The 14,047-nt window shown below is 31.5% G+C and overlaps 1 protein-coding gene across 2 annotated transcripts in view; it reads right to left on the reverse strand.

Annotated features, from left to right (window-relative positions):
• LOC114929972 (uncharacterized) overlaps positions 1-14,047 on the reverse strand; it is a 40,506-nt gene that overhangs the window by 1,976 nt on the left and 24,483 nt on the right. The window contains exons 1-2 of one of the 2 annotated variants that reach the window (XM_029301703.2): positions 8,236-8,408; positions 82-609 (exon numbers count right to left, since the gene is read on the reverse strand). In XM_029301703.2, coding sequence (XP_029157536.1) covers positions 82-535 — 454 coding nt within the window. In that variant the 5' untranslated portion in view covers positions 536-609; positions 8,236-8,408. Of the gene's footprint in view, positions 1-81; positions 610-8,235; positions 8,409-14,047 lie in introns of those variants that run through there. The other variant, XM_029301702.2, reaches the window with a different exon arrangement.

The raw sequence follows: 14,047 nt of genomic DNA on the forward strand, positions 1-14,047 counted from the left end.
TTTATTGATTAAAAATGCGATGTAAGAGAGCAAAAAATTGAGAAAGTCCCTGAATTTGAAATAACTGGACAAATTCCTTACCGCCACCGCGCAACATGTCGAGGAACGTGCTCTCGGCGTTGCCACGCGTGCGTCCCTGCTTCTGGGACGGCGTGCCGAAGCTCAGGCTCTGGATATTGATCTCCGCCTTGAGCTGCTCCGGCGGTATGTCGTCGACGCGAAACTCGTTCGGGTCCTCGACGAAGGCCTGCTGCAGATCCCGCATGATCTTCTTGCGTATGGTCTTCTTCATCGACAGGTGCCGCTCCAGGTGTTTAACGTCACTTTCCGTCAGCGTCTTGCTGTTGTCCCGGCGACGGGACTTCTTCTTCTTGCTGTTCTTCGGGCTCTCTTCCTCACCTGATGTAGAACCCACCGAAACCGCGCTGTCGTGCGCCTTCTCCTCGGCGTGGCCACGTGCGTCCCATTTGTTGCCGAAGCTGAAGATGTCCCGCAGATGAGGGATGTTTCGGTCCACGGTCTGTTGTCTCGCCATGCCTCTCTTCGTTGGTCCTTCGAACTTGAAGAGAGCAAGAATCGCCCTCGAGGTTCCCCTTCTTTAGATTTGTCCTGAAAAAATATATAAATTATGAATAAAAAATTTCGGACGATTACGAAATAATTCGGAAATTATTTGACAGCTCTAGTTCATCTTTCTCTCTCTGAACGGGAGGGAATGAAATTCACGCCGATCGATATCTCGCGTTTTTCCTCCTCTACCATACTTTCTGATGAGAAGCCTTTCGATTTCATTTACACACGAGCCTTCCATCGCAAATATAGCCTTGACTCAATAAATATTTAATATGTATCCTTATATCCTGCACGTGCGTTTATCTAAGACTCTATTCTTTTCATGTTCTTTCTGTGCTTAAAATATATGTTCAAATTTTCAAATAAAAAAGAAGAAATTACAATAGAAAAATAGTAAAAAATAGAAATTACAACGCAGTAATAAACGAAGAAGAAATAGACTTCTTTTGGGAATTTATTTGGGACGACAGAGAATTCTCTAACAGAGAGCATAATATGTTATTATATTTTAATTATTTTATTAGATATCTTATTAGAGATTATCTTATTAGATTATCATATATAAATTTAAATATCTTATAAGGGATAGAATACACGATAGGAGAAATTGTTTGCATATTTAATTATTTCGCGTTATTTCGAGAAATCAAGCTTACGTAAAATGAACAGACTATAATAGCTACAACTCGTTCCTTTTATCTCGTTATGAGTTCTCCAAAATTGTGCAGAGATTGTACAGCTTGACAAATCCAGAAAGCGTGGGTATACTCGAAAAAGCAATCGTTTCTCCATATACAATAGGCTTAATCTAGGCAGGGGATTAAAGTCGTATAACGCTGTGTGTGACGGGGCTTGCATATTTCAAATATTGTTTCGCGATATACGTGCATATAGGGTGGTGACAGCGACAGTTTATCTTCGATCAGCCGGTTTTCCGTCGCCGCCGACGCGTTTCCCGGTTTGACAGAGAGAACTCGTTTATGGGGAAAAAAAGTCATCGACCGGGATCGCGTATGCATTGTGAGCTACCAGTCAGCCGTAAATCCAGTTTACGTGTAATCGACTTGCCAACGTTACTGCAAGTACTCGGGATGGGAATTTCGAACAATGAAAGATTTTTCATTGTAATTTCATTTGGAAAAATGTGATTAAAAATAAACGCAATTTAAAAATTTTCGGAGCATTGGAAAATAATCTGACAGCTGTCTTGTCAAAATGTCAAATCAGGTCGATCGGTTGATTGAAAAGTTAAATAAAAAAATAAAGATTCACATTAATTACGAATATTGAGCATCATAAATTAGAGCAATGTCACTGCCATAATTTTCAATGTTGCACGTGAATCATTTAATTAGGATTCGCTCTGCATCTTGGGAAATCGTGTCGTGCATGTTGAGCATTTTAGTATTTACGTAATGTTTGCCTAATCACACGTTCGCGCAATTTTTCGTCCAAGAATAGACAAACATAAAATATAGTCTTTATTTTATGCTATTCCATCTAGATAATAAGGAAATAAATATAATCGATTTTTGAACATGTTTTACCAATATTCAAAAGAATTACTTAATTATTGAATTTCAACAATACAAACTGAATTTTCAGCGACCATAAATGAATTGTTTCTCAACTATAATAATTAACAGAATCTTCAAAATTAAGACAAATTAAGCTCAGATTTAAAAGGATTAATCTAACAATTTAAGAGTTTAATTTTCTCCTTTTTTAAATTAATCTCCTCTTTAAAGTATTCTAAGTAAAATCTAAAATGAAATAATATTAGGAACAATTAGATGGTACCCGATGAGATTGCAAAATATAATTATACACAGGGAGAATTTTCTCTTAAAATCCTGGTAATCGTGGGGCAATTTGGTATTGGAAGAATTTAGTAAGAGTTTCTTTGATTAATATTTACCACAATAAGATATAAAATATGTTCGATTAATTTTATTATACTATGTATTAATATTTTTTATTGTGGTAAATATTTAATCAGAGAAACTCATAAAATTCTTCCCACACCATATATATATTGTCCCACCATTATTGATTACTATATTTTTTAGGGTAAAAAATTCTAAGAAAAAATTCTTTCCAAGATGATTAACGTAAATTATCAATGATCCAGCTTGAAATATGATTGTGCATACATTAAAGCGTATTCTTGAGGGACTCAATTTCCAAGAGAGGCGTCGCTAAAAGGGATACTCTCGATTGATTTGGCTCCTATAATCTCGGCGAACGCCGCGCAATAAGTATATGTATATGCGGGTGCGGATAAGACGTCGCGCGTGCATTACCGGGCGCTGTAATTACCGTACACGACCGCAATCGAGGTGGTTGAGCAACGAGGAAACGAGGAACGATCTCTCTCTCCACCTGGGTTGCTCAGAGCTCGGCAAGCAGAACCCGAGATACCGGCGAGATATACCGGTCGCCACATCGTGAACCAGAGACCTTTCACGTTCCCTTCGCATCGGTTCTGTTATCTAACGATGTATACCGGACGCTATGTGCGGTTAGCCGATATATATATATATATATCTATCACCGATCGGACGATTAATAAGTAGCTACGATCGAAGGAATCGCTCCGATTCCGATTCTATATATTGTGCACAGTAGGAAAATTTGGTTAAAAATGGTCCCCGTGAAAATTTTTGTGTTAAATATTTAACACATTCTTGTGTTAATTTATTAACATATTGCTGATGTGTTAATTGAACTTAAATGTTAGATTATTAAAACAACTGAAAAAAGATGGAAAAATAACACGATGTGCATCTATTTTAATTTGTTTTTGTGTTAAATATTTAACACATTCGTGTGTTAATTTATTAACATATTGCTGATGTGTTAATTAAATTTAAATGTTAGATTATTAAAACAACTGAAAAGAGATGGAAAAATAACACGATGTGCATCTATTTTAATTTTGTGTTAAATATTTAACACATTCGTGTGTTAATTTATTAACATTTTGCTGGTGTGTTAATCGAACTTAAATGTTAAATTATTAAAATAACCGAAAAAAGATGTAAAAATAACACGATGTGCATCTATTTTTAATTTGGGATTTCTTGTTAAAAACGGTCCCCGTTAAAATTTTTGTATTAAATATTTAACACATTCGTGTGTCAATTTCACATATTGCTGTTGTGTTAATTAAATTTAAATGTTAAATTATTATAGAAAACAACCGAAAAAGACGTAAAAATAACGCAATGTGCATCTGTCTTTATTATAATTTTACACAGTAAATATGTTCTGTTTTAATAGTGACAAGATTTATCTGTTCAAATTTACAGAAAAAAATGTTGATTTTTTATTTTATAAGTAGGGATGATAAAATCTAAAATTAACATATATATTTAGTTAATATTTATATTAATTTTATATAAAATTTATTTTAAATTACTTGAAGTTTTGCATTTATTTTGTTAAAATATTAACACAATATTTGTGTCTCCATTTAACAGATTCATATTACGTTAAATTAACAAAAAAATTTTTGTGAACCGCTTGGGACATGCAATATCTGTAATGATACGTTAATCGAAGCATAAAATTTGGATAAAATAAATTATCGTTTTAATTGTTGAAACTAATTAAAGAATGTTGTAGAACTATAGAATTCATCGAAAACTATAAAATTCATTGGAATAATCTCGAAAAATGACATGATATGCTAACTTGGCTGAAAGTGAGCACATCATTTTAAATTTGAACAATAAAATTTTATAGTTTTCGATAAGTTTTATAGTTCTGTAGCATAGTTCCGGATCGTGGGCTGCCACTAAATAAATATTTAATCCAAAAACTTTCTATGGATCGTTTGAGACATGTGATATCTGTTAAATTTAACACAAATTTTTCAACTGTGCAAAAACTGTCCTAATATATAAAAATTCATGGAAGATAATAGTGACAAAAATTATAACAGCAAGATTTCATCGATTATAAACTCCTAAGAAATATTTTCGCATATTATATCATTTTAGATTCAGTGCAAAAAAATTGAGATTATAAGGAGAATTAAACACTTTAATACATACAATAATATTCAATTGAAAGATAAATGTTCAGGCTACATGAAAGAATAATTTTCTTATATATTGCTCATATTCACAACATTACAGAAAAGAGATAGAAAGATAGAGAGAGAGAGAAGAAATATACCGTAAGTCCAATAATATTCCACAGACCTAGTTTTTAAAATTTCAATCTAAAAGTAATTAAATCTAATCTTCTCACTTCGATCACGAAAGAGCGCACAGTTAAAATAACTCGAGATATAAATGTAATTCTTACACTCTGCTCGATCCTGCAATCTATTCCGAATTAACGGAACATTCGGCAAAAAATAGCTGCGCCCAAAGGAGGGAATGATTTTGGGAGATTATTCCGCGAGACGATGAGATTTTTTGGTACAATAATTTCCCGCACACCCACTGGGCTGGGCAATGGTGTAACATAATTACAATGTACCGTAAGCCAGACGGTCGAAGCCTTCACGCGTGGTAGACCGAAGCGAGCCAAAGCGCATACAGGACGTGGAGAACGGGTCTCCTCGTCGTGTATGTATCGATTTGTGGTTCTCTCTACGAAGCGGTAGTCCGCCGAATGCGACGCGACGCGTATATCAATATTTCCCGTATCCTACAAACCGTTTCTTAAAAAAAAAAAAAAAAAAATCGGAAGCTGGATCTGCATGGTTAAATAAGCTACAATTTTATGTATCAAATTTTTAAAACAAGGTATATATGAGTAATATATTTTTAATCCAATACTCTGTTTGTTCTCAATTTTTTGTTACTTGACGAGGAAATAAGATGCTCTCATATTTTAAAGAATTTTTGGAAATTTTTAATAACGAGAGAGAACACAATAACAAGTCCTACGAACCGTTTCTTAAAAAAAAAAAAAAAATCGGAAGCTGGATCTGCATGGTTAAATAAGCTACAAATTAATGTATTAAATTTTAAAAAAGCGCTATATATAAATTATGTATTTTTAACTCCAAACTCTGCCCGTTTTCAATTTTTTATTTGACGAGGAAAAAAGATACTCTCATATTTTAAAGAATTTTTGGAAATTTTTAATAACGAGAGAGAACACAATAACAAGTCCTACGAACCGTTTCTTAAAAAAAAAAAAAAATCGGAAGCTGGATCTGCATGGTTAAATAAGCTACAATTTTATGTATCAAATTTTTAAAACAAGGTATATATGAGTAATATATTTTTAATCCAAAACTCTGTTTGTTCTCAATTTTTTGTTACTTGACGAGGAAATAAGATACTCTCATATTTTAAAGAATTTTTTGAAATTTTTAATAACGAGAGGAACACAATAACAAGTTCCATGAATTCTTTCTTGTAAAAAAATCAGTACCTGGATTTGCATGACTAAATAAACAATGTATCATATTTAAAAAAGGTAAACATAAATAATATATTTTTAATCCAAGCCCTACTTGTTAAAGAACTCTCACATTTTAAAATAACAAATCTTTATTCGGAATCTATGAGTTTCAATATTTCGTTCCTCAATATCTACCTTTATCTCGACCCGTAGAACTTTATCGAACGAGATTCTTACTCTTTACGAAGATAATATCTCAATATTGTGCCTTGCCTTAATCAACGCAGCCGCTCAAAGAAGCCTAATTAATCATTTGTCCGACGTAACTTCGATAGATTCGCACGAACACGACCACAAACTTATCCGAGCACGTATTCAAGCTTGGCCAGGTAATATTTCCGTTATCGCGTGTTCACGAGAGCCCGAGGTTAAGCCTTTCACGAGGGAATAATATCCCAGAACGGCTTTTACAGACTTAACTCGATTCAGCCCGTTAAGACTCTTTATTCATCTTTTTACGCGGTCATATTTTTTTGACATCCCTTCAACAATTTTATAATTAATTTTCATTATCGCGTACGGGAAGATTATATCATAGTTTCATTGCGATTCTCTAAAAGAAGAATCCTTCAATTTATCCGTCAATCTGCGAGACATAATATAAAAAAATTAAATTGTTCTATTTAGTATTTATTAAATTTATTTAAGATTATTCGTGTCAAATCGAGAAAAAAGTGACAATAAATAAGGCTCTTATATATTTTATTGTATTATAAATATGAAATAATTAGTGCACTGAAAAAAATTATTAAATTAATAAATATTCATTTCAATACTGCCTTATAAATCATGTGTCTATCTGTTTCGAGAGAAAAGGATTTTCTTATATCAAATAAAAATTAAAATTTTTTTCAGTGCGTGAATAGCGTGCATTTTTTTACAATACATAATTTTCCAATCATTTTTATTGATCACAATAAAATATATACGAGCCTTATTACGTTTGGCTTTTTTAAAAATTTCAATTTGATTATAGTCAGAAGAGTCTTTATAATTATATATTATTTGCGTCATCAGCCTTGCTTCATCTTCAAGAGTCCATCTGACTTCCAGCAATATTTTCATCCTAGCGCTGTTAATAAAAAACGCGATCGATCGAAATTCGATCGTCCGACAATAACGGAGGATGACTACTCGCTCGTGACTGGTCTTGCTACTTTGGCAACTACTACTCATCGGGACCACGAAAAATCGCCACGTCGCGTCGCCGACAATCTCGGAGTAATTTCGAATTCGTAACGAAGGATCGCGATGAAATCAATGGCCGGCATGCGGGATAACTGTTTTTCGAACCGAGCGATTCATATTCCCTTCGCCATCGGCGACCATGTCCGCGATCTATAATTTGCGGAAGAAAACCTCGGTCGCGAGTAATACCCGATTTCTTCACTCCCCATGCTCGATAAAGTGCGTTATTACATATAGTTAGAGATTACTGTTATAATTCTTTAGCGACTGACCGAACGTGGCGCTTGTATACATCGTTATGTAGTTATGTTGTTATGTAGTTTGAGAGAGCGAGAGAGAGAGAGATTACTATTACAATTCTTAGATTTCGCCAGATTTTTCTACAGAGAAATATATGTGCAATTTGCTGCGAGAGAAATATTCCTCTCTTCCCTTTAATATCGAAATCTAAAGTTATTTTGCGAAGAATGTACAATCATTTTCATTTTTCACATCATTAAAAAATATCTTTGCTTATTTTAAAAATTCTTTTCCATTTTTTTAATCATTAAAATCCAAGTGAAATTATTATATTTTGTCTCTTTAATAATTAAATCTAAAACTATTTTACAAAAAATATAATTTTCGCAAAAAATCCTTACATTAAATTGTCCCATCCTCAATTTAATGATCGATTAAATTAAATTTCTGATTTAATGAATACCTTGATATTTTCGTTGAAGGAAAAATTTTGATAAACTAATTTACGATCATTATTATAATTCCTCATAAAGAAATTTTTATAAAAAATCGATTGCTCTAAAATTCGCGATATATCTCGTGTACTCATAAATACAATTAAAACTAGATCGACAAAAAATCTTTGCCTTGCTTTAAATCGTCTTTCCCTCGATAAAATTTATAATTTAATAAATACCTTGACATTTTTCTATAAAAAAATGTTTACCAAACTGTTCCAAGAATATATAGCTATATAATTTCGAATTTTAATTCACGTCTATCAAATCTGTGAATAAAAATCCGTCGATACACGAGTCAAGATCGCACCTTTCGAACGTCCGATGAAGTCGGAGCGCTTTAAATCCAGTATCACAAACACGTAACACATCGCACACCGTTACGCACGTTTTTCCCGCAAAAACGTAGACTGGTTGCCGAACCCGTTCAAGACTGACCGCGAACTGACCGCGGCACAAAATACAGAACGAGACGCTGGGCTGGCTGCGGCGCGACTGAACGCATCGCCGCGCCGATCGGAGACTTTCACTTCGATAATCGAGAGGCCCCTTCTTCCCATCACGTTTATGCGCGCGATGCACCCACGCTCTCGCATCTCGATCGCAACATAATGCTCGAACTTCCTCGCGAGTCTGTTTGTGAGATATGCTCCGATTTTATATACTTCATGTACACGAAAATAAATAATAATAATACACAGTAGAAAAATTTCTGTTTTCTTGCTCGTCCCCGTTTATAAACGTGTTCAAAGTTAATTTATATTTAAAATTAATTTATATTTAAAATTAATTTAATTTTAAAATTATTTATATTTAATTAATTTAATATTCATTTCTTATATAATGATATAGTTATAGTTCAAATAGTAATATATTATAAATAGTAAAATAGTAATATAGTTCAATAAAAATTTATTTCAAATTACTTTTGCATTTATTTTGTATTAAAATATTAACACAATATTCGTATCCCCATTTAACATATTCGCATTATGTTAAATTAACATAAAAATGTCTGTGAAGCGTTTGGGGCATTTTATAACTGTGTCATAAAAATAATAAATAAAAAGTATAATGTAAACAACGATACAATACTGCTGTAAAAATAAATCGACAATTTTATCACTCAAATTCGAAAAATAGTATAATATATAGTTAATAGAAACAAAATATTTAAAAATACAATTTTTATTCCTCGCGAATACATCGAGGAATATGCTCCAATTTTTTATATTTATATTTTTTAGCACAGCTGCAACAACTGTGCTATAAAAATAAATCGGCAAAATGGCTTGTTTTAAATTCGAATACAGTAAAGAATTATTAAATATAGAATATAGTTTTTAGGAATATGATGCGTCAATTATTTTTCCGCAAAAAATATATATAGCATTGCCGTGGGAGGAAGAGTTGAAAATAAGTAAAATCTTGACCTAGTGAAGTTAGAGAACGTTGCAAAAGATGATATCAGTCGGAGCTACTTCTCGTAACTCACATTGTACGCATGCAAATCTCCCTTTCTATGTTAATCAGGTTAACAGGCTTTCATCTTGAACGGCGGTGTTCGATATTTGCCACGATTAGCCGCAGGGGGCGAAATCCGCGAGAGAGAGAGAGAGAGATTATAATAAATCCGCATTAGGTGCATCGGACGCGCAAATTGCATCCGATGCACCGGAGGACGATCTTATCCGGGCAGAGGTCTGCGGCTAAATTATGCGCCGCGTGTGAGAAAGGCCACGCATCACCGAGTCGAAAGAGAATAAAAAAAATAATAATAAAACTTACTCTCGATTGTGTCGGCTTCGAATTTCTCACGCGGAGTCTGCAAAAATCTGTTACGCGAAAAAAGGAGCGTGAAAAGCGTGAAAACCGACTTTTAGAGATTCGCGTGCTAGATTTTTTGTTAGGAAATCTATGCAACAAGTTTTAACTTGTCCCATTCTTTTTTCTAATTAAAAGAGAATTAATATTTTAAACTGTGATAATAAATTTCATTGTTATATTTGAACTTTATAACTATAATAAATTATTATATCTCATTATATATAAGAAAAGATTATTAAATTAATTAAATATAAATTAATTTTAAAATTGTAAACACGTTTATAAAATATACTCATTGTCGGTAACTTTTTTCAAATTATAATTATAATATGTACTGTATATAAAAAATTATTATTAAATTAATAAAATATAAATTAATTTTAAAATTGTAAATATATGGTATATTTATAAGTTCTATTTTTGAATCTAAATTAATTTCTGGAGTTTTTGCTGCGCTCTCGAGATGAACTTTTTTGGGTTTTTTGAGGATTTCTCGATTCAGCTAATGATCGAAATTAAATTTCTATATGGAGTCGCTTCCGTGGTGAATAACTATTTTATTAAGAGTGCGTGTTTAAGAACAAACGAAAGCGGCCGACCGATTTCTTACATAAGCAATATTCCTTTCTTTTCTTGAGCGCAACTCCTGCCATTCTTTGCACGCACATCCTTTCAAAGGATATATCACTCGTGAATTTTCTACGCATCGATTTCATGTTCGAAACTAACGATCCGTTTATAACAATAGATTTTGCAAGAGAACGCGATGTGCAAAGGGAAAAAATATCGCGGCTAATAATCTTGTTCCCGTAAAATATAGAGTGATTGTCAGATTTTGCAAATTATCCTTTCTCTAATTTTGGAACTTTCGATTTTGCCCTAATAAAGATTCATTAAACTTCATATTTTCTCACAACTTTATAATCATCAATATTTAATATCTTAAACTGCAAAAGAGCATAAAAATAAAAATTTTATTCAAATCAAATTTAATTATAATTGTAAATATATGTAAAATATAAAAGATTCTATCATATTTATTTGTAAACCTAATACTCCTAATTAAATGCTTTTCATTATTTTATAACGCAAAATATATCAGTTTCAACCTATTTATTTTCGATAAAGAGAGATATCGAGTTTTTTTTTTTCTAAATTGCGAAAATATAAAGCTTGAGACTTTAAAGTCGCTCTATATGTCTTTCACTAATTTATTCAGTGTGTGAAAATCCCGTTTTCTGATCGGAGATAGATAAGAATCCCGTGCGATCAAAGATAGTTGTAATAATTAATAATTTATTACACTTCATAAACAACAATAATTGTTCGCTTCGTCGACGTTAATGACGTTTTCTGTTGCGCGTTTCCGCTCCGGCAATTTCATTAGAACTCCCATCGCGTCTCTTCTATTGTGCACACCGATTTCTTTCTCACTGTTGAATGTCTATTTCTACATCGCCAATAAAACGGGCCGTCGCGTTAATTAACAGTGGCGTTTAATGAAAAGTGATCAGTTCTAAACAACGTGTCGGTATTACTCAAAATAATATGGAAGAATCACTTTGTATTGGATCCTTTTTTAATATAATAAGACATTTAAAATAATAAAATAACAAATAATTAATAATTAAATATAATGAATAATTTAGACATTAATTAATAGCAGAATATATATTATATATACACACATCTTAATAAAGTTTAAACTGTTTAAAATAAAAAATATATATTAAAAATATAAATTAAATATATTATATATAGGTACATATATATTAAATATATATTACATTATATATATATATATAATTAATATATATTTTAATATATATATATATATATATATATATACATATATATTTAATATATATTAAAAATATATATTATTTCAAAGAAATTTGATAAAAATGAATGAGATAGTAAAGTCTCCCTTTGAAAATAAAACAATATTAAAAGTGAACGAGATTCGAAAATTTTCCGATTAATTGCAAACTTTTCTCAAATTGCATACTTATTACGGTTGCCGTTATTAGCGTTATCACAGTTTAGCCGATACGTAATCAAGCAGCAGATTATGACGGCAGCTGTGATCAATTCCCTGACTTTCCGCAGTTGTACAGTTACTTCAGGGTGAAAGGTGAGGGTCTTCCCTGTGGCATGAAGAGGAAGAGAGAGAATTTACCGGTGTTTTTCTTTAACTATCAACAATAACGCTTCGAGGATTCCTTCGATTTTGCTTATCATTCCTGATGAACTCTAGGAATGCACATCGCAATACAATTAAATGACGTCGTCATTCCAAGTGTGACGTCTATCGAAAAATTTGATTCTAAATATATGGCATAGGACTAGTGAACTCTGTGATTTGTAGATAATTAATATATAATTGTATAATTAACGATGGAAAAATGCAAGTCTCTTCAATACAGTATTTTTTTCTTACTGCAATAATATAATTTTTAGAATTAAATTTTTATAAAGTTGTAATTGTGGCAAAAAATATTAATAGCGTAATTTTACTTCAACAAAATTATATTCATTTCATTTTGTATAAAACTGAATCTAACAAAATTTTGAAGCTTATTTGCAAAGATACGTAATGTCAATAATCAGAAAATTAAATGCTAATAAAATCTCCCTGATATTTCTTGAAAAGTTTACCTCTACTTTAGTCGCAAAACACATAAATTTCCGAGTTATGCGATTAAAATGCTACCTTGTCGTAAGGTAAATTAATCCTATAAAGAACTGATCCCGAATCTGTAAAAGCAAGCGAGACCGCATTTTACTCGGCGTTTAATCCGCGTTTTTGCGAGACTAATTCATAATAATTACGGAGGCTAATTATGGAGCCGACATGCGGCGTTTTTCTATATTAGGTGTCTCGTAAAGAAGGCACGGCGTCAATTAAAATTTAAAAAAAAAAAAAAAAAAAAAAAAAGAAGGGAGGGAGAAAAAAATTGGGCACGTGGATGCGTCTGTGAATCCGTTCTGCTAAAGGTTACGACCTGAGCCGACGATTGTGTCAAACGAACCGACGAAGATTCTCCGACCGACCCGGGGAAACCGGTATTAGAGTCAATGAGAACTGGCACGTCCGGGGAATATGATGTCACTTTCGTCGAGCGAGCTTGTACGATATTCTCAGAGTCAGCGTAAAAAAAAGGAACAAGCAACAATACGCGAGATGAATAATAAACGCGAGAATTATGACGTTGCAAGGCGATCGCCTAGCTCCAATTTTTTTACATTTTCCCTTGACACTTTTCTAAGCAAGGGCGATATAATTCTGCTTTTATAATAGCTAGCTTTGTCAAAATAAATTTTTTTTAATTTTCCTGAAATCTTATAAAATTAGAATTGTATATAAAAATAAAAAAAATAAAAAAATAGTAGATTAACGAATATGTTATTACATTTTCCCTTGACACTTTTCTAAGCAAGGGCGATATAATTCTGCTTTTATAATAGCTAGCTTTGTCAAAATAAATTTTTTTTAATTTTCCTGAAATCTTATAAAATTAGAATTGTATATAAAAATAAAAAAAATAAAAAAATAGTAGATTAACGAATATGTTATTACATTTTCCCTTGACACTTTTCTAAGCAAGGGCGATATAATTCTGCTTTTATAATAGTTAGCTTTGTCAAAATAAATTTTTTTAAATTTTCCTAAAATCTTATAAAATTAGAATTGTATATAAAAATAAAGAAAATAAAAGATTAGTAGATTAACGAATATGTTAATGTGTAACACGTTTTTAGCGAAAGATAACACTAGACTCTTGTTTTAAAAAATAGGTTACTCGAAAGAGGATTAAATGTCACGTACTGCATTTTTTTCGCAGCGTTGCAGTTGCACTTTTACGTGGATGCACATTACGCTGGTCATTATCTCTGTATTCTTGTGCAAACTAAGCGAAATTAAATTAACGCGCTTCACACGTTTGACAAATTAAAACGCATTATGTAAACTATATTAAACTCCCACTTTACAGTTTTTTATATAAAATTATTATATATATTTTATATATAATAATAAAATAATAAGATCATTATATAATATATATAAAATTTTATTATTTTATATTATTAAAGATAAAACATTTTAAATATATAATTATATATATTGTATTTTTTTGATGATTAAAATCTTTTCTTTTATATTAAATTTTGTATAAAATTTTATACAAAATAATTATATATCTAAAATCTTATGCCAATTGTAAAATCAATGTATTTTTATAATATATTAATTTGAATTAATTAATTTATCTGCACAAAATAATAAAAAGGAG

The sequence above is a fragment of the Nylanderia fulva genome, unplaced genomic scaffold (assembly GCF_048542155.1).
Source record: "Nylanderia fulva isolate GAGA-0341 unplaced genomic scaffold, ASM4854215v1 Scaffold9, whole genome shotgun sequence".
Taxonomy (NCBI): domain Eukaryota; kingdom Metazoa; phylum Arthropoda; class Insecta; order Hymenoptera; family Formicidae; genus Nylanderia; species Nylanderia fulva.